The sequence below is a fragment of the Microtus pennsylvanicus genome, chromosome 3, assembly GCF_037038515.1.
Source record: "Microtus pennsylvanicus isolate mMicPen1 chromosome 3, mMicPen1.hap1, whole genome shotgun sequence".
Taxonomy (NCBI): Eukaryota; Metazoa; Chordata; class Mammalia; order Rodentia; family Cricetidae; genus Microtus; species Microtus pennsylvanicus.
The window spans coordinates 128,624,548-128,646,255 of NC_134581.1; the positions used below are offsets into that span (position 1 = coordinate 128,624,548).

The window sequence follows — 21,708 nt, forward strand, 5'->3', positions numbered from 1 at the left end:
CCAGCTGAGCCAGCTCCTCAGTCTTCGAAGTATTTCATCTAACCACATACATGTCCTCTGATGAGTAAATTAAAATCGAAAAGTTTTTTTTAAAAAAAAAATGAAATAAAGCAGAGATTGATGCCCCATGCTATCTTGTGCAAGATGTTCCTTGTCTCAAAAAAATTAAAATGATATTTTAGTGGTGCAAAAATTAATCTTTCTTAAGCCAGGAAACTGGCAATTGTGTAGCAAAAGAAGTCGCTGACTGTAGCAAGCAATATGGAGAGAAACAAAAATCATTTGCACCAGTAAGAAGTGTATTCGCATTTTTTACCCTGATTCTTACAGAGTGATTCTGAATTAAAATTCTGAGTTAAGGGCTGGAGAGATGGCTCAGAGTTTAAGAGCATTGCCTGCTCTTCTAAAGGTCCTGAGTTCAATTCCCAGCAACCACATGGTGCCTCACAACCATCTGTAATGAGGTCTGGTGCCCTCTTCTGGCCTGCAGGCATACACACAGACAGAATATTGTATACATAATAAATAAATAAATAGATAAATATTCTGAGTTAACATTTAATACCTTGAGCCAGGCAGTGTTGGCGTATACCTTTAATCCCAGCACTCAGCAGACAGAGGTGGGTGAATCTCTGTGAGTTCAAGGCCAGCCTGGTCTACAGAGCGAGTTCCAGAGCAGGCACCAAAGCTACAAAGAAACCCTGTCTCGAAAAACAAAACAACAACAAAAAAAATACATTATGAAGTTTGCACATTGCATTCATGTATACACATGATAACCTGAAGTGCATGTAGCTTTTATTTTTATAAGGTTCATTATTTTATTTCCTCAACCCAGTAGCTGCCTTTGTAGAGGTCACGTGTGGCAAAGCTGCTCTGATGTATTTCTTGGAGCTGGCTGGTTCGCCCATGGCGTGTCTTCCTGCTAAAAGCACTGTAGCCTATTTCATTGTGAGCATCTGAGAGGAAAGAAAGAACCCCAAACTGTTATTTCCTTTTGTACTCTCTAATTCAACACAGAACACTGCCGCGACCAGATGTGTGGGAGTTTTTCCACATACACAGTCAGGAGAGGAGCACTGGGCAAATTGAATTGAGCAGTTAAATTGAACAAAGAGGCCACGAATTGGGCAGCCCTCAGAGCCAGAAGAGCTTCGGGGATACTTCAACGGCTTGATAGCACTGATAAACAGGAAAAGGAAGGCGAGGAACAGAAAATGGATGTGAAGTGTAGAAAAAGGAAGTGGGGTACAGAAAGAGGAAACGGGGCACACAGACAGCCGGACTGGTAGGAGCTTGGTGTTAGCAAGACGTGAGCATGATTTGACTAGTTGGCCACACACAACCGACTGAAGCTTAGCTGTGCTGACAGGCAGAGACTCAATTCCTGGAGGTAAACTCCTTGAGTTTTTAGTTTGTTTACATAGTGAACTAGCTGACGTCTCCTCTGGGGGACTGGCTGACTTGACACTTCCAACGCCAAGGAACTCTTCAGCAGACAGAAAGAAGATGGGTGTCGGTTGTAGCATTCAGTTCCATCTGACAGACTACCCCACTGCACCCCACTTCAGATGAGGACTGCAAGTCCCAGCTTTGACCTCTGCTTAGGACTGTGTGTCAGATTTTCAGGTTTTCCTTCTGGGGTTCAACCGTTTGCTAGGCTGGCTCACAGAGCTCAGAAGGACCGTTAGCTTTTGTGTATGGTGAGGGACAGCCAGATGAATTGCACAGGCGGGGAAAGCGTGGGGCTAGGGACACAGCTTCCTCCTGGCCGCTCTCCCAGCTTTAGAGCCCACCCTGAAGCTCATTGAACCTCATTTTCTGAGAGTGTTTCCAGAGCTAGAAAGTGTCTAGACTCAGGAGTCCCCGTCCTGTCATGGTGTCCCTTGGGGGCTCACCCTTGGGATTTCTAGGGGCTCTAAGGTAGGTAATGCATTAGTGTGACGTCAGTTGTGATAACAGGGGGGGTCATTTGGATAATGAAAGGTATTTCTACCCCAGAAAATAGGAACCCGGCTGTGGGAACATGGACAAAACCCAGGACCATGTTTGTCACAGTGTATTTCTGGTCATTCCGCTGGGATTTGGGAGGAAGGGCTTGAGCATTTTCAGGGCTGAGGACCCCACATTTGTAGCACTATTAATAAACCCCAGAGACAGATATTGGGGTTCAACCTGAAGATCAGAAAAGCAAAGCAGCCAACCACTAGAGAGACCTTATACCTCTACCAAATCTTCAGACTGAAGGGAAAAAAGAGAGATTCTATCTCCACGAATCCTCAACTACACACTAGACTGAGTTCCTGTCTCTTGCCCTTTATATACCTCTCTCTGCCCAGCCATATCACTTCTGTCTCCATCTCTCTAATGCTGGGATTAAAGGTGTGTGATCCCAAATACTGGGAACACCTTTGTGCGAACTCTGTTTCTCTTTTTAGATAGATTCCATTGCGGGTAGCCCAGGGTGGCCTTGAATTCACAGAGGTCCCTCTGCCTCTATCTCCTGAGTCCTGGGATTAAAGGTGTGTGCCACCACCACTCCCTGGCCTGTGTGGCTGGTTAGTATGGCTGCTTTGTTCTCTGATCTTCAGGCAAACTTTATTTATTAAAACACAAATGATATACCTCTATACACACACCTTGGAACCAAAATTCAGATTCATAAAGTCATTCCAGTCAAATTCATCAAGTCATTCAATCAAGGCTCCTTCCAAATTCCCTTTTGGGAAATGTGGGTGTGCCCGCTGCATCCCCTTCAAAGGACATTTTTCTTAAGCCAAATATTTTCGCAGCAACCATTTCACTACTCCAGATTCAAAACTGGTTCACTATTCTGTTTTGCTTCTTGAGATGAAATGACCTTGGATGTAGCTGTACAGTCTTTGGCTCCAGAAGGCACTGTCCCTCCCAGGCATGGGGTTTCATAGCTTCACCAGACCTCTTTCCAGTGGGAGCCTGGGTAAACTCTAGCGGCCGTTCTCATCCAGGTCAGAGAAAGAAACATCTCTTCCAGTGGCCCAGTAGAAAGCGGTGATGGGCATAAGTTTTGTTTGTATGAAGTACTGTGCCTCCATTGGCGCAAACATGGTCCTCTGTTTGCCTGAAAGACTGCCATGATGGGAAAAAATCCTATATACACAGGCTGTTAGCTCACTCTTAGAGCAGTCCAGAGGCATTCAAAACCATCTTCTTTTCTCCTCTCTCTCTCTCTCTCTCTCTCTCTCTCCTCTCTCCTTCTCTCTCCCTCTCCTCCTCCTCTTCTTTTTTGCAGGAGGGGGGGTCTCTCACTATGTAGTTCTGTCTGTGGCCTGGTGTTGGTTGAGCGGGCAGCCCTCAAACTCACAGAAACTGTCCTGCCATCCCGGTGCTGGTATTAAGGGTATGTGACACTGTACTCGGCTTAAGAAGATTCTTGACCAGCGTTTTCTTGATCCCTCCGGGGTGTCTGTGTGGTGTGGTGTATAGACATGGTGCATACGTGTGTGGGTGCAAGCAGCGGAGTGCACATGCAGCCTTCAGATGTTGCTGCAGCACACCTTTGAAACAGGTTCTGCCAGTCAACATGCGGCCTACTGGTGGGGCTAGGCTGTTTGGCCAGTGTGCGCCTAGACTCTGCATGTTTCTGCCTTTTAATGCTAGGGTGAGGAGCATGTGCAGCCATGCCTGTACTCACTCTGTAGATTCTAGTACTTGCAGCGACGGTGTTCTCACTCACTGAGCCGTTTCCTTAGCCCCACCCTGACTCCTCTTTTTAAAATCCGAGGCACTGTCTCAAGTAGTTCAGGCTGGCCTTAAACTTGTTTTATAGTTTGAACTCCTGATCCTCCTACCTCTATCTCTTGGAGTGCTGGAATCACAAGCTTGTACAACTCTGCTCAGGGCTTCATACATGCTCGGCAAAGCACCCTCTATTCCCAGCCCCTGGTTCCTTTTGATCTTTCTAATTACTATGAGCTGGTAACGCAAAGAGGAGACGGTTGCTTGAAGCAGTGGAAGGCAGCGACGCCAGTGGTAGTAATGAACTGGCAGAAAAGGACTAGAACATGACAGTGCAGGGAGAAGAGATGGTGGAGATAGAGAGGGTCGTGAAGAGCCGAAGCCGCTAGAAGAGTTCCAGGGAGCTGTCAGACGTCAGTGGCCACTGGGTCCCAGGCCTGTAATGGCAGCTGCAGGAGCTACCGGTCCTAAACCCAGAGCCCATTCAGGAGCTGCAGCCCCAACAGGAACTGCCTGCCGCCGCCTCAAACAGCGGCTGTAAGGAGAGGATTACAACAGTTGCAAAATGCTGGGGTTTGCTGGTGGTTAAAGTCCAGGGCAATAAGCCTCCAGCCTGAATGCCTAGTCATGTCTCCGGCTTCTAGCCTTCTAAGCATGAAGCAACAGGCCCCTGGTTATCAGAGTTTGGAGCCTTGAGCCTCCCAGCCCAGTCCAATTCCCCTCTTCCCCCCACCTGCGGATTCATGCCCTTGGGGCACAAAGAGCCTCTCTGCTTGTACTCACAACGTTTTGTTTGCATTTTGAGGTGAGACCTCTGAGTTTCTGTAGTTCTGGCTGTCCTTGAACTTGCTACGTAGACCAAGGGGCTTGGAACAAATCCTCTTGCTTCTGCCCCCTGAGTGCTGGGGTTAAACGTGTGTGCCACCAGGTCTGGTTGCTCATCCTGTTTTCTATCCAGGTAAAGAACCCCAATCAGCTCTGATTGGTAATACTGTCATCAGAGTTCTTCAGTGGCCAATGAGCCTAGTCCATAGGACATTCATGAAAGTCCACTTTTGAACTGGAGAATTCTCTGAAAGTGGATTAGATAGCCCCCAACCCAATGCCCTGCTAAAAAGACAGCCTGTAATTTCTCTCCCATTTCCAAGTTTTGGACAGGTTTTTTTTTCCTGGCATCACGTTTTTTTAAACTATATATATTTCTTCTGTAGAAGGGCATAGGGAGTGGAGGCAAAGGTTGTTTGAAAATGTCTCCAATGGTGCATTTGTTGAAACACTGGCATGTCAAAGATCAGAGAGCTGGATTTACCAAAAAGTTGCCTAAATACCACACACATTTTAACACACCGTCCATCTACTTCCTAAAGCAGGTTTCTCTCTTTGTTGGATAGAAAATTATCTTGAAGAAAGCTTGTTACAAGACACTAGAAAGTTTATTTTTCTAGGGCGGCACTTCCATGGGCGTGTTTGCCTGCAATTAGAGGGAGGGAGACTTGACCGGTGTGAAGGCAAAGGAGTGCCCCTGCCCTTGGGACAGCCCTGCAGACAAAACTCAAAGCCTTCACACCCGGTCTTACTTCCGCCTCTGCAGCCTCCCTCAGCCCCAGTTCTCACTCCCTGCCTTAACTCTACGGTTCCCACCAGTGTCCGCCCAAACCAGGGACCTAAGTGACGTTTGCAGTTTCTCTTCGCTTTTCTTTCTCTAATATTATACTAGTGTTAACTTATGGTGGACTGCGTTCCATGACACTCAATTTCTGCTTCTCTCCAAAGTTCAGAGATCACGTGCCCCACCCCTAAGTTATATTTCCTGGATTCCCGCTCTAGCTCAGGGCTGATTCCCTCACGCCCCGCAGCTGGCTGGCCGTATTCTCACAGCAGAGACCTTTACCTCTGTGATGAAACATATTTCCCCAAACTTTTGTCCCCACCCGGGGGGGGGGCAGTCCCTCGTAATTTCTAGAACACTGTGTTCCTTCATTCACGTCTTTGTCAATTCCTAACAAGCTGGGCGCCCACCAAGCAGCTGGAACTTTTGTTTTGTCACCTGATCAAGTATTTTCACCCCCGGTGGACTGGCTCTCCCTCGGTGCGGCGGCCACCACATCCCAACTCTCCTTGTCCTGTCCAGGAAGAGTTCCCTTCATGTGACCCTCGCCCCTCTCTGGTCTCCCTAGAGACCCCGTAAGTCACATTTGGCACCGCGACGTTTCCTCCCTAGCACAGTCCGTTTTCGCCCCGTGGCGTGTCCGGCGTGCAGCCGGTGCACCAGGCGCACTTAGGTCCCCGGACCCCGCTCCCCGCAGGGGACCCCGCGCTCCGCTGCCCTGCGCCGGAAGCCTCTGCGCCGCCCCTTCCCCGCGCCGCTGGCCTTATCTCTGCGCGCAGGGGCCTCCGGGGAGTGGCGGGCGCCGGGAGGGAGAGGGTGGCATGGGCCGGGGGCCCCGGGGCACGCGCCGCTCGCCGGGTCGCCAGGTGCCGCGGCTGCTGCGGCTTGTGCTGCTGCTCGGCTTGGCCCGCGGTGTCAGCGGAGAACCGGGCACCGACGGTGAGTGCGAGGCCCCGGGCGTTCGGGACGCTTCCCGTTTAGGGTCCCGCGGCGCAGACTCGGGGCGTGGAGGAATCGCGGAGGAGGAGCGGCGAGTAACAGTAAGGGCTGCCCGCCCCGGGGACAGTGGGGCGTGGGTGGAGGCGGCCCTGCTTCAGCTCGCGCCTCCCGGGGTGGGTGGGGATGTGGGGCCTGGGCTCGGGTGCGAGCCCGGAGTAGAGGCGCGCGGGGTGGGAGCGCGTTGGCAGGCGAGCCGGTAGCTCCCCCCAGCTTCCGGTCGCAGTGGCTTTTGCTGGACAAATTCTTGGCCTGTAGCCATCTCTCCCCCTCCTCTTTCACTTCCACGAAAAAGTCAATGTTAAGAATGCTAAGAAAGAAGCATACGAGTTTATAGGAACAGAGTTCATTCTTTAGTTCGTTCCTCCATTCATTCATTAATCTATTTATCCATGCATCTCTGCATCCATCATCCATCCATCCATCCACCCATCCATAGAAAGCACTTTAATGTCTTTCCTGTGTCATTTATTTATTTATTTTTTGTTTTTCGAGACAGGGTTACTCTGTAGCTTTGGAGCCTGTCCTGGAACTCCCTTGGTAGACCAGGCTGGCCTCGAACGCACAGAGATCCGCCTGTCTCTGCCTCCCTTCCTGTGTCATTTAAACGTGCAGTGTTGGCGCTCTAGTATTGCAGCCCAGGGGTAGCAGTATCCACTGTGAGCTGGGCCCTTCAACATCAATCAAAAAAATGCAGCAAGGCTTGCCCACGGGGCCAATCTAGGGCTTTTTCTCAATTGTGGTTCCCTTTTCCCAAATGACTGTAGCTTGTGTCAAGTTGACACAGAACTAGCCAACAAAGTCTCCCGTGAGATTGTGAATTAAAACCCGAGGATGCTTGAATCCCCGTTTAGGATCAGTGAAGACCCTCGCCTAGGGAAGTATTAAGTGTGGTTCATTGAATTATTTGGCTGAACCAAACGAGCAGTCACTCGGCATCATCCACAATTTCTTCTCCCTTAAATGTCCTCGGTGCTGTGGATTAAATTCAGGCTTTTGCATGCTAAGCACCAGCCACACCTCCAGCCCATTTGGGAAGTGTGAGGTGATGTGGGGACATGAACTCAGCTGCCTTATTTAACTCCTCTCCTTAGGTAGACGGTTTCCCTTCGCCTATGAACAGAGAGCATCCAGTTCTACAAAAACTTCTTTCTTGAAGGTAGAAAACGCAGGGGTGATACAGTCCTCCTGTCTCAGCCTCTGAGGTGTTGGGAATTATAGGTGCGTGCCACATGACCAGCTCAAGTGTGTGTTCTTGGGGGCAGAGCTAGTTTAGATGGGAGATGCAGGGACGGGAGAAAGATGCAGCAGTCAACTGGATGGGACACCTGGGCTAGAATGGCGCCAAGGACACCAGAAGCTGGAGCTCACAGTATGCCTAGAAACAGCCTTGGGACTTGGTGACTCTGCCTGGCAACAGGGTTGCTTGGAGATGTCAGCGGGGCTGGCCTGGTCAGTGCAGGACTTGGGGAAGAACGAGTTCAGCTGCTCACATGTTAGCACTACAAGCTTTATTCAGTAGGGAGGAGGTGAAAATATAAGAATGGACACGATGTTTGATAGAACCCTTGTAAAGCTGGGCTGCAAGAAGGAGAAGTTAATGTCAGGAAGGGAAGGGAGGGGAAGAGAAGGGAGGAAAGGGAGGAGAGGTCAGGGGAAACTGCCAGTTCCTTCTCCTACCTCCTGAGTGAGTGCTGTTTATATTTCAGAACTAGGCTGGATGTTCTCTCTTACTGGAAGTTCATTGAGCCCTGTCCACTTCTCTTTGATGCTGTGACCACATCTCTATTGCCCACTGTTGAGCGTGACTTTGTTATTAAACAGAGAACCCCTTGTGAAAAGGGGTTGTTGACTCAAGTTACGAATGTGATGTGGGAACAAACAGGGGCCACCCGGATGGTACCAAGCACAGGAAGACTGTTAACGAGAGCTGGCTGTAGCAGGGGAGTCAGCCACTATCACCTGAATTCGGGGTGGTGACTCCAAGGCTGGCAGTCAGGGTGGGAGGGCTTTAGGGATGCCCAGCCTGGGAAGCTGCTGTGTTTGTTAGCATCATTTCCAGGTATCTTGTGTGCTTGCTTAGTGGGCTTATTTGCCTTTCTCTGGTTGGCCTGGTTGTGTGTATGTGTGTGCTTGTGTATGTATGTGTATACATATGTTTATGTGTTTCTATGTATGTTTGTGTGTGTGTATGTTATTTGTGTACGCATGTAGTATTTTTGTGTATGTGGTATGTGGATGTATTGTGTGTTTGTACATGTGTGTACATGTGTGTTGTTTGTGTGTGTACTTGTGTGTGTGTGTGTGCACTTTTTCTTGAGACAGGATCTTCCACTGTAGCCACAGTTGGCTCCAAACTCCTGATTCTCCTGCCTCTGTCTCTGAGGGCTAGAAACCAGGCCAATGCTGCCATTGCTAGCATCTCAGTTGCTCCTGTTGATTCTCTCGCTAGTAGCCTCTGGCTGAGTTACATTTAACTGGTAGGAGATCCTTGGGAGAACGTTAGCTGAAGCCTGAGTTTAAGGAAAATGGGGAAGCATAAACTAGGGAGCAGGAGGGTGTTGGTGAGTGGGTGGGGTGCCTGGCCCCAGGGGATTCCAGAGGTTGGCCGTGGCTGAGGAAGGGTGGAACCAGTCAGTCCTGTTCTCACTCTCTCTGTGGCTTTGCTCTGAGTCTGGGAGTGGCTGTGGGACTTGTTGGCTCAGGCCTGGCTGGGATCAGGAAGTCTGGGGAAAGACAGAGCCAGGGGAGCAAGGTGGAGGAATGATGGGCCACACTGGGGAAAGGTCACTGTGTGACATGCCTCTGTCATGTGTTTCGTACGTGTGGGCCCCGGTCTGTCTTCCTGAGAGATGGCAGCATGGGAGGAGACGAGAGGGGGAGCGTACAGTTCCTGTACCCTGCCTGTACACTACTGTCTGTCTACCATGCAATGGTTCATAGGTCGGGCAAAGGGCTGGAGATTGAAACACACACACAGATAGAGACACAGGTCATCCTTGAAACAAGAATGCCCCTTTTATTGTGTTCCAAGGCAGCTTATAAAGGACTCTCCTTGACTAATGGCTGTGCCCTAGCTCTCTGGACTTTTCAGCTGCAAGCCCAGCAGAAACCACTCCCCTGCCATCAGGAACTCATAAAGGTCTCGTGCTTAAAGCAGCTGCAAGCACAGGAAAACAAGCTGTTTACTCCGGCAGGCAAGGGGTCACAGAAAATTCAGGGTCTAAGGGTCTGCATTCCCCAACAGGGGAGAGAGTGGATAGTTTCAGAGTGATGGAAAGTTGTTTAAGCTGAGGAGCGAGATGAAACTTAATGAAGGACTTCCACAATGGCTTGCCTTCCACCCCCCAGGAACTTGATCTTGTGCACATCCATGTTCTTCTGGTTGAGTCTGAATGAGCTCTCTGATGTCTGTGGCTGTAGCTAATAAGCCGTCTGTTGGATTTACAGAACAGTGTGCAGGGCTGGGGCCTAACATTTGGGGGGCCCTAGGTTCCATCTCCAACAGGACCAAAAATTAAAAAAATACAAAACTCACAACCTGCCGGAGAAGGTGTCGTGTGTGAGGCAGTGTGAGAGAAGAACAGAACGGCTGAAGTAGGCTGAACAATGATTGTTGAATGTGACTTTAAGGGTGACTCCCAAACTAATGGCTGCTTAACTCCAGACTCAGAGTTGAGATTTGGACACTGGTATACTTAATATGGGTTTGGTTTTGTTCTGGAGGCAAGGTGTGGAGTCCACTGTGGTTTGATCTTGGTCAGACAAGAAAGAGAATGAGAGATGGTCAAAGGAAGCCAAGGTCCTGGAAACATTTTACACACAGAAAGGTTAAGGGTTCAGAATAGTCTGTTCTGGGGCTAGTTCAGGGGTTTAGGCTGACTGTGATGATTGCTTGGCTAAGGAGAAGGCACCTCTGTCTTGAATTCATTTAAAGTAGAGGCTAAGGCTTGGGTGTAGATCTGTGGTAATGCACTTGACTAAGGGAGAGGCTGTGTTTTTTCTGTCAAGGATGCTGGAGAGGAGAGAGAATATGGTATTTCTTGGGTCCATGGATTCTATCTCTAGAATTTGATGTAGTTTCTTAGGAATAGTGCAGTTTGGTATAGTATTCTAGACTTGATCCTAGACTTTTTTCTGTTTCTGAGTTTTGGACTCTATTGGGTCCCCCACGTGGTTATTTAATGTATTTCCACATGTCTCCATATGTTTAGGGAAGGGAATCCCAAGAAGGCTGAACAGTGAATTTGCCAGGTTTGTCTTGTACTACTGGGATTGTGGGAGTTAGGTGAGGATAAATGTTAAGTTCAAGGGTTCCAACAAACTCCTCCTCCCTTGCCTGCGAACAGCATATCTTTACCTTGCAGGCAGGTTGATGGCGGGTGTTTAAGGAGCTGCTGTGCTCGTGGCTTTTGTCAGCTTGACACAAACCTAGACATAACTGGGAAGAGGGAATGTTAATTGAGAAAAATGCTTCCACCAGATTGGCCCCTAGGCATTTTCTTGATTAATGATTGATGTGGGAGGGCCCCAGGGCCCCACCCACTGTGAGCTGTGCCATTCCTGGGCAGGTGGTCCTGAATGGTGAGAAAAATAAGGCTAAGCAAGCCACGAGGAGCAAGCCAGGAAGCAGCGTTCCTCCATGACTTCTGCTCCAGTTCCTGCCTTGTGTTCCCGCGCTGACCTCGCTGGATGATAAACCGCAAGCTGTTACATGTTAATGAATCCTTTTCTCCAAGTTGCCTTTGGTCCTGGTGTTTTATCATAGCAACAGACATCCTAACCAGGACAGCTGGTGTATTATTAAAGACTGAGAGTGGGTTGCTGACGTGGGCAGGGGGGGCAGGAAAGAAGAAAGAGAACCGAGCAGGCACTAAAGATGAACTTCCAGCATCCCAGTCAAGCTTCAGAAGAAGGGAGGGAGGATATGGGTCATGCAAGGAATGAATACATAACTTCAGATATTATGGTTTGTGGAATCTACCGGTCCATGGAGAGGTAGATAACTAACTGTCCACACGAGGACTTGGTTTGGATTTCTGCTTCCAGCAGTCATCCATTGCTCTTCCCGTTGCTGTCTACTGGTAATCCAGTAGACATTGGTTGTCTGCAGACTAACTATGGGGCTAGTTCCTGTTAATAGACTGGAGTGGCCATTATTACAGTGGTCAATGAGCACATTGCTTTCCACATCTGACGCATTCACTCTGTGATCACCACAAAGACCATGAGACAGGTTTGATGTCATCTTCATTTTACAGATGTACAGGACATATAGAGATGATCAAGGCTAAACCAGCTAGGAAATGGCTGTCGAACTGTATTCCCTAGTTCATAACCGCTGTGCTAAACATCAGGCATTGCATCTTCATGGTTGTTCCTAGAAATGATAAGATATATGAACATGGCCATATTTATGTGATTTATATCTTGATTTGAAAATGATTTAGAATCCACTCAGCATTTCTATTTCTCAGCTCTCACTACTCCTTTTATCCTTTTTCTCCCCTTCCTCCCTCTTCTTTTTCCTACACGGTCTCATGTAGCACAGGCTGCTTTTGAACTTTATGTCCTTAAACCCCTGACCCTTCTGCCTCCACCTCTTAAGTGCCGGGACTGCAGCATGAGCACCTGGTTTTGAGTACACTGGAGATCAAACGCAGGGTGTCTTGTAAGCTAGACAAGTTCTCCACCAATGGAGCTGCCTGATACCGGTGCTGGGAACCAAACGTGGGTCCTCTGCAAGAGCAGAAAGTGTCCTGGATCACCGAGCCAGTTCTCCAGCCGTTGATTTTTTTTCTCATTTTCTTTCTTTTATTTTCTTCCCTTTCCATTTCCCTTTATATTATATGGGTAATTTACTGTCAATGTAGCAAGGTCTGAAGGAGACACAGCCCGTAACCATGGCATGAGGAACTGCAAAAGGAGATGACTTTGTTTTACAGTGGTTTGTGTTAAAGTGTTAATCTATTAAAGGGGTTAAATGTATTTAACCCCTTGGGGATGGTCTCTCGCTTCTGCTCTGCCTGTTATCTCTCTAGTCTGGAGTCTTCCTGATTTTTTTTCTTTAAGATTTATTTGCTATGTCTACAGTGTTCTGACAGCATGCATGTTTGCACCCCAGAAGAGGGCACCAGACCTCATTACGGATGGTTGTGAGCCACCATGTGGTTGCTGGGAATTGAACTCAGGGCCTCTAGAAGAGCAGCCAGAGCTTTTAAACTCTGAGCCATCTCTTCAGCCCCTGATTTTTTTAAAAATATTTATTTATTTATTATGTATACAATATTCTGTCTGTGTGTATGCCTGAAGGCCAGAAGAGGGCACCAGACCTCATTACAGATGGTTGTGAGCCACCATGTGGTTGCTGGGAATCCAACTCAGGACCTTTTGAAGAGCAGGCAATGCTCTTAACCACCAAGCCATCTCTCCAGCCCCCTCCCCTGATTTTTTTTTAAGTAAACGCCATCATACATCAGCATTCGTGAGGGGATTTGGTTCATTACTCCTTATAGAAATGTTCAGTCTGTGACTGGAGGTGGGGCTTAGTGGTATCGCATGTGGTTAGCTTGCAGGAGGCCTGGTTTCCATCCCAAGCATATCAAAAAGAATGGCGGAGCAAACACTGCTCTGCTCAAGCAGGTCCCTCACTGTTTTGTTCCTGTCTCTTACACCTGTCCCTCTAGGGACCCAGGGACTCTGTTTCTTCCATTCTGCAAAGCCGTTCCTAGGTATTGGTCTCATTTCCATCTGAAATAATTGCTAACATCCTTATTTTAAGATTTATACTTTTAGGTAGAGATGCCTTGGGGCTCACTGGCCAGCCAGGCTGCTTAGCCTACTTGGTGATCCTGTGCCAAAAAAAACAAAACAACAAACAAGACATGTAGACAGTGCCTGCGAATAAATAATAGCGAAGTTGTCCTATGGCCTTCATGTGTATGTGCACACACTTACATGCACAAGTATCTACATATATACACACGCACATCTGCATACATACATCTACATACATACACATGCACATCTGCATACATACATCTACATGCATACACATGCACATCTGCATGCATACACATGCACATCTGCATACATACATCTACATATATACACATGCACATCTGCATACATACATCTACATGCATACACATGCACATCTGCATGCATACACATGCACATCTGCATACATACATCTACATATATACACATGCACATCTGCATACATACATCTACATATATACACACGCACATCTGCATACATACATCTACATATATACACATGCACATCTGCATACATACATCTACATGCATACACATGCACATCTGCATACATACATCTACATGCATACACATGCACATCTGCATACATACATCTACATGCATACACATGCACATCTGCATACATACATCTACATGCATACACATGCACATCTGCATACATACATCTACATATATACACATGCACATCTGCATACATACATCTACATATATACACATGCACATCTGCATACATACATCTACATATATACACATGCACATCTGCATACATACATCTACATATATACACATGCACATCTGCATACATACATCTACATATATACACATGCACATCTGCATACATACATCTACATATATACACACGCACATCTGCATACATACATCTACATGCATACACATGCACCCCTCCACACACATACAAAACATACAGAAAAATTTACAGTTTTTTAATCTTTCATTTCTTTCTTTTTTAGGTGTAAGGGGGTTGGAAGTATTTGAAATCCTCGGTGTTTACCCAGAAATCTTTCTTTTTATTTTTAGAAATATGCTTTTCTAGTTCTTAAATCTCCACTTTCTTTTTCCCCCCTCAAACTTTTTTTCATTAAAATCGTAGGTCTCATCTGTGATTGCTTGATTTCCCCCCCCCCCCCCAATTTACTTTTTAAGACTGCGAAAGCACGACAGACTGGAGTTTGTGCAGTAAGCTCTCACATCATCATTGTCTTTCAGTCTGGACGTTGTCTTTGTCTGAATGCTTTGGGGGAGTGTTGCACAAGGGGGTTTCTTTTGAGGAAACTCGACATAGGTTGTTTTTCTTTAAATAAAAAAGGTCCTATATGTACATTTAGTACCACATCAGACAGTGCTTTGTTTTGTTGCTTCAACAATTCAGTATGGTTTATTTGTTTGCCCTGTGCGTGCATCGGTGTTTTGCCTGCATGTATGTCTGTGTGAGGGTTTTGGAGCCCCTGGAACTGGAGCTACAGACAGTTGTGAACTGCCATGTGGGCACTGGGAATTGAACCTAGGTCCTTCGGAAGAGCAGTCAGTGTTCTTAACTGCTGAGCTATCTCTCCAGCCCCTAGACATAAGTTTTGCTTTAAAGTTTTATTCCATTATTCAATGATGGTCAGATAATATTTATTTTTTTTGCATTCTTATGGTTATTAGATATTTATGGAAATTCCTTGGTTAATTTGGTGCCAGTAACCATTAGTGGTTTGTTGTTTCTATGTTGTCTTTGATTTTATTTGTTTTTATTGTTTGGCGTTTGCTTGATAGACTCTCATTTAGCCCAGGCTGTCCTCGAATGTGTTGTCCTTTGTTAGTTAGATAAAAAAAAAAATACAAAAGCAAAAAACATGACTGAGTATTTAGGAGTCTCCCACTCTCTGTTGGTCTTGTGCCTGGTGTGGCCTGAGGGCGAGGCTGTATTATCTGGGTAAGGACAAAGCCAAGTCTAGGATGAAATTCTATGCTGGAACTTTCTCCATACTAGGCCACTCCTGAAATTACAGAGACACGGGCAGGAAACTCAATATTCTCCATAGCCTTGAGCAGAAATTCTTATTTGATCTCAGGTCATATATCACTATTTGGTAAATTTAGATGTTTTAAGAGTTTTAGCTTTAAATATTTCTGTTGTTTATCTAAGTAATTGGGGTCTGGCCATCCTGTCAGGACTTGGTTGTTATCTTAAACACATTCACTTCTTCCTTAAAGTGAAAGAGATAGACTAACAGGCAGATGAGCTCTCTCCCTGGGTCTGCCTTTAGAGCTGTAGCAAGTCACATTTTAGATTTATTTTATATGTATGGGTGTTTTGCCTGCATGTATGTCTGTATGCAGTGTGTATATAGTGCTCGCTGAGGCCAGAAGATCAGAAGAGGGCGTTGGATCCCCTGAGACTGGAGTTACAGGTGGTTGTGAACCACCATGTAGGTGGTAAGAATTGAACATGGGTCCTATGGAAAAACAGCCAGTACTCAACCTGTGAACTATCTCTCCAGCCCCCATTTTAGATCTCTGTATCCAACCACTAAAAATACGTGGAGTGTGGTGTCTATGTTATGCTTGTGAAGATCATATTGAAAAATCATCTTCAATCATATTGAATGTCATAATCCTCATCCGTGAGTGGTTCAGTCACAGTTCCAAGAGAGGATTAAACATCTGGAGAGATTAACATCATTGTTATGGGAGTGGACATGTTTCATGGGCGATTAGAAGATGTGAACAGCTTTCTTTAGGAGTGGGAGAGACTTCAGAAAGAAGGAGGCATTTTGACTGGATCCTGGAAATAAGAGTGAGCTCCAGACAGGCAGATAAGAGGGTGTGGGCATTCCCGGGACAGGAGCATGGTGACCCGTGACAAGGATGAGAATAGATAGTGGACAGGATCTCTCCCTTCTGCTGGGAAGGTACTGTGCAGTTGGAATCTGGGACCGTGACGCTGGAGGAGTTGATGAGAAGACAGACAGCGAAGAGCGTTGATTGGCAGGGGAATTTGCATTATATGTTGTGGGCAGTGAGTCACTGTGGAAAGTCTTAAGGATGAGATTTGACCTGTTTTGTTTTGGTATTCAAATGTTGGTTTTCTGTAATACATGTCCCTTGACCGAACAGTTCTCACCTCTAACCTCCTGTTTCTGAAGAGTGTGATTTCTGATTTAGACGTAGGTGTCTGTGCCACATGCCATGAACACGCCACATGCCAGGAAAAGGACGGGAAGAGGATCTGCATTTGCAACTATGGCTTCTGGGGCAACGGGAGGACACGGTGTGTTGGTAAGTTTCAGTGGTGGGTTATGCTGAGAATTTGAATCAAAACCAAGGGTTCTCCAGTTTTAGAGCCAGTGTCCCTGGAGGGCAAACATTGTTATTTTGTTCACATTTTTTTAGATGGGTTTTTGGCAGTTACAAAAAATTTTGGTTTTATTATTTAGATATATCCTTTTTCTGGTGTTTCCAAGGAAGAACCCCTCATGTTAGATGTCGTTGACCTGAGCTCTCTGGAAATTCTTTGGCCTACACAGATTTGAAGTCTGTTTTATGTCCCAACTTTAACTTAACAACAAAAGCAAATTTCTTTATTTCTTTATTTCTCAGGTTGTTTTGATATAAAACTATTTATCTTAATGCCATGGAAAAAAACAAATGACTAGCTTACTAGCTTACTTGTCTCGAATGTCCATCAGAATTTTCCCTGTGATTTTTGTAGTTCTGACCCTTTGGGATGACTTCAAGGAATACTTTAAGATAGCTTGAAGGTTGTTTAGACTAGAGGCAGCTGAGAATCTTTTCTTTTCTTTTTTTTTTTTTGGCTCATGGTGTCCATGCTAGTACAATCAGATAGCATTGAGATTAAAGCACAATTCAGAGAGAATGTCACAAAAATTTAATTATAATAAAAGTGGCAATGACTTCTCAGTTTTCTCCTTGCTATATGCTGTAAAAGTGTTGCCTTGTAGCTGTGAACTGGCAGCATCTATACCCTTGTTATACCTTTGTGTTGATTTTCATGTGTGACTAAGTGTGTGTGTGTGTGTGTGTGTGTGGTGCATGTGTCTGGTGTATGCACATGTGTGTGTGTGTGGTGCATGTGTCTGGTGTATGCACATGTGTGTGTGTGTGTGTGTGTGGTGCATGTGTCTGGTGTATGCACGTGTGTGTGTGTGTGTGTGTGGTGCATGTGTCTGGTATATGCACATGTGTGTGTGTGTGGAGAGGTATGTGCAGAGGCCAGAGGAAGATGTTCAGAGTTTCCCATTGAACCCAGAACTAGATTGTCAACCAAGGAGCCCCAGTCATCCTCCCTGGCCATGTCTGGCTTTTCCTCTTCTCTCTTCTCTTCTCTTCTCTTCTCTTCTCTTCTCTTCTCTTCTCTTCTCTTCTCTTCTCTTCTCTTCTCTTCTCTTCCTCCCTCTTTTCTTTTCCCTCCCTCCCTCCCTCCCTCCCTCCCTCCCTCCCTCCCTCTCTCTTTCTTTCTTTCATTCTTTCTTGAAACAGGATCTCTCTACATAACCCTGGCTGTCTTGAAAGTCATTATGAAGCACCTGTCTTTCCTCCTGTGGACTAGGATTAAAAGTGTATCCCACCAGCTCTGGCCATGCCTGGCTTTTTACAGGGGTCTGGCTGGGGCTTTGAACTTACTCCCTCATGCTTGTGTATCAAATGTTTTAGCCTGCTGAGCCAACCCCCTAACCCTTTGTCCTGATGTGAATTTTCTTTTGTTTAACTTCTTAAAGAAAAACAATTTAATCCTGCGTTCAAATAGTCACAGTCCAGAAGTTAGGCAAGTCGCATTCCATTTCACAGCTAAAAGCTGTCGCTGTGACCCACCGTTGCCCTTTCTGCAGACCAGACTTCACAAGCTTTGAGCAGTCTCACTAGACTAGCGGCCTTCTCCCCTTAGTCCAGTGGCTGCTCTGCAGTCAGATTCCTTAGGGAATTTCTCCTGTTCCCCCCCCCCCCACTCTCCTCCAGTACCTGCTCTTTTTTTTCTAACAGCTGAAGTTGAGGAACTGGGTGGGGCTTCCCCTAAAGCAGTGGTTTCTCAGCCTGTGGGTTGTAATCCCTTTGTGTGTGTGTGTGTGGGGAGGATTGTCGAATAACCCTTTTATGGGGTCACTTAAGATCATTGGAAAACAGACAATTACATGACTATTCATAACAGTAGCAAAATTACAGTTATGGGGTAGCAATAAAAATATGTTATGATTGGGGAGTCACCACAACATGAGGAACTATATTAAGGGGTCACAGCATTAGGAAGGTTGAGAACCACTGCTCTAAGGAATTCCTCCCCTCCTGCATCCTAACTGTGCTCTCGATTGCTCTTTGACTTCTAAGCAACGGGTGCATCTCCTAGGAGAGGAGAGACCTTCGCACATTTCTGTGTTTGTTCCTATTGGTCACTGCCGGTCCTCGTACATGGATTGCTACGTGCGCACTGGAGGTTACTAGTGAGGTTACACCTGTGCCAAACGCACCATAGTATGGCATTATATCGAAGGACTTAAGAATTCTATAACTTTCTACAAACCTAAATAGCTCAATTGAAACCTTCAGGGGAACCTTGTATTCATTTAAATGAGACATATCTCCTCTAGGCTTGAGTATTTGGACACTTGGTCCCTCGTTCATGGTGCTGTTTGGCAAGGTGGTGCAGCCTTGCTGGAGGAAGTATGTCGTTGGAGGTAGGCTTTGAGAGCTCATAGCTGCACCCCACTTCTCGTTTGCTCTCTCTGCTTCATGCTTGTGGCTGAAGATGTGAGCTCTCGGCTTCCTGCTCCTGCAGCCATGCCTGCTGCTTGCTGCTGCGCCTCTACATCTCTGGAACTGGAGGCCTAAATTAACGTTTCGTCTTTAAGCTGCTTTGTCATGGTGATTTATCGCAAGAGTAGGAAAGTCACTAACGCAGACATGTGCTGAGAAAGAACGACAAAGGCCCGGGCCCAGATCGGCTTGTGCCTGGAAGCTCTGTGTAGCATTTGTCAGCCGAGCTGTGCACTTGACCTAGCTGTGACTTGAGAGTTCAGTTGTCCCAATCTCTCAGGCAAATCTTAACAAGGATAGTTTTACCTGTAGGTTGTATACTAGATTCATCTAAAAAATTCAAAGGGTGCTGGGGATACAGCAGCCCCCTGTGCTGAGGCCGGAGGATTTGGAGTCTGAACATCAGCTTGGATTACATAGCAAGATCTTACCTCAAAAAAACACCACAACAGCATGTGGGGTGTAGTTTTTATCTGTGTGCACCAGTCTATTGAGTGTGAGTTGTATCTGTGAGTGTACGCTTGTAGAGGCCAGAAGGAGGCCTTGGAGCCCCCAAAGCTGAAGTTACAGGTGGTTGTAAACTGCCCAGTGGGTGCTGGGAACTGAACTTGGCTCTTCTTCAAGAGTAGCAAGCACTCTAAACTGCAGAGCCATCTCTCCATCTCTAACAAAGTATTTTAGCCGGGCGGTGGTGGCGCACGCCTTTAATCCCAGCACTTGGGAGGCAGAGGCAGGCAGATCTCTGTGAGTTCGAGACCAGCCTGGTCTACAGAGCTAGTTCCAGGACAGGCTCCAAAGCCACAGAGAAACCCTGTCTCGAAAAACTAAAAAAAAAAAAAAAAAAAGTATTTTAAAAAGTCACATAAGGAAATGGAAAAGAAGGGCTGTCGAGATAGTTAGATCGGTAAGTAAAGGTGCTTGCTACCAAGCTTGACTACCTGGAGTTCAGTTCCTGGAACCTGCATGGTGGAGGAGAGAACCCACTCCTACAACTGTCCTTTGACTTCCACACGCATGCCGCGTGCCCACAAAAACAGGCAGGCAGGCAGGCAGAGAGACAGACACACATACAGATACATGTATGCATAAATAAATAGTTGTAATTTAAAAATAAAAGTGAAAATGGAAGAAATATCCAAAGGGTCCCCCCCCCCCAGGTTGTATTTTGGAAAAGTGAGTATCATTCTGAGAGACAACCTGATTGGAGGAAGTCATCAGTGGCCCTACCTGTTGGCTCTTTTGTCCAACATGGCGGAGGTATATTTACCACCTCTGTAAACCATGCTCACAGCCCCAAGCTCCAGGGATGCAACGGGTCTGTGTTGCCATTAAGCAACTAGTAGCAAGCTGCTCACAAACCCCATTTAAGTTCAGGACCTCCTAAAAGAGCCGAAGCTGTTTGTGCATGAGTAAGGGAGAGGGCTCTGACAAAGCTGTTTGTGCATGAGTAAGGGAGATGGCTCTGACAGAGCCCTGCAGTGTTTGCTGCAGATGCTGGGTTAGGAAGATTTTCTTAAAGGAGCTACTCCTCTGTGCGCCACCAGCAAACAGAGCGTATCTGAAAAAATGCAGCTACCAAGAAGCTTCACTTGGCTCCCACTTTTGTAGATCTAGAAGTCCTGTTTTCTTCTCTTCCTTCCTTCCTTCCTTCCTTCCTTCCTTCCTTCCTTCCTTCCTTCCTTCCTTCCTTCCTTCCTTCCATTCTTCCTTCCTTCCTTTCTTCCTTCCTTCCTTCCTTCCTTCCTTCCTTCCTTCCTTCCTTCCTTCCTTCCTTCCTTTCTTTCTTTTTTTTAAAGCTTTTTTAGATCTTATGTGGATCCATGCCTCAGTTGATAGGTGCCATTTGTAAGCAAAGACTGTTCTTATGTTTTCTGGCCACCCTGACCTGAATAATCACACAGAACTATATTAATTACAACACTGTTTGGCCAATAGCTTAGGCATATTCCTAGCTAACTCTTACATCTTAAATTAATTCATTTCTATCTGTGTATCACCATGAGGTTGTGGCCTACTGGTAAGGTTCCTGTATCTTTCTCCTTTGACAGCTACATGGCATCTGTCTGACTTCACCTTCTTTCTCCCTGCATTCAGTTTAGTTTTCCTGTCTAGCTCTATTCTTCCCTGCCAAAGCTAGAACACTTTCTTTATTAACCAATGGTTAAAAAAAGCATTTTTATGTGGGAACCCCACATCACATTTTATTGGTACATAGAATTGCTCATCATAAATACTTGTGTGTGTATTGGTGGGGGTGGGGTATGGTTGTTGCTTTGACTTTTTTGTTTTGTTTTTTTTGTTATTTTGAGACAAGATTTTTCATCGCATCCTTGTCTGGCCTGGAACTTACTATGTAGACTAGAATGGCCTCAGATTCACAAAGATCTGCTTGCTTCTGCCTCCCAAGTGCTGGGATTAAAGGCATGCATGACTATGACCTGTACTGGGCATATTCTATGGCAGCTTTCAAGGTCTATAAGCATGAGTGAGATGTAAAGAAAAAGTTTCCTGACCCAACACACTGGAACTCAGAGAAGGAGAGAGTTTAACTTCATTTTGCCCTCTCATTTTCTTTAGCTGATGACACCCAAGGCAGCCTTCAGTCATCTGTGTTCTAGCTGCTCTATACTTGGTGATCACCATGGCTCACAGAGATCACCGATGGGCAGTGTGTTTCCTTCCCCTAAGACTTCAGTGCTAATTCTAGTGTCTTTTCTGGGAGCTGACAATCCTAATTTTCTAGTTGGATCATTGGATATAAAATTAATCATAGGAAATGTAGGAAAGATGATTCAATGGCTAAAAGCATGTACTGCTCTTACAGAGGACCT

The 21,708-nt window shown here is 46.3% G+C and overlaps 1 protein-coding gene across 5 annotated transcripts in view; it reads left to right on the forward strand.

Moving 5' to 3' along the window:
• Nucleotides 1–5,948: 5,948 nt before the first annotated feature.
• Susd1 (sushi domain containing 1) overlaps nt 5,949–21,708 on the forward strand; it is a 121,896-nt gene continuing 106,136 nt past the window's right edge. For 2 of the 5 annotated variants that reach the window (XM_075967115.1, XM_075967116.1), the window contains exons 1-2: nt 5,950–6,265; nt 16,274–16,387. In XM_075967115.1, the coding sequence (XP_075823230.1) occupies nt 6,148–6,265; nt 16,274–16,387 (232 nt within the window). In that variant the 5' untranslated portion in view covers nt 5,950–6,147. Of the gene's footprint in view, nt 6,266–16,273; nt 16,388–21,708 lie in introns of all 5 variants that reach the window. The other 3 variants (XM_075967114.1, XM_075967117.1, XM_075967113.1) reach the window with 3 other exon arrangements.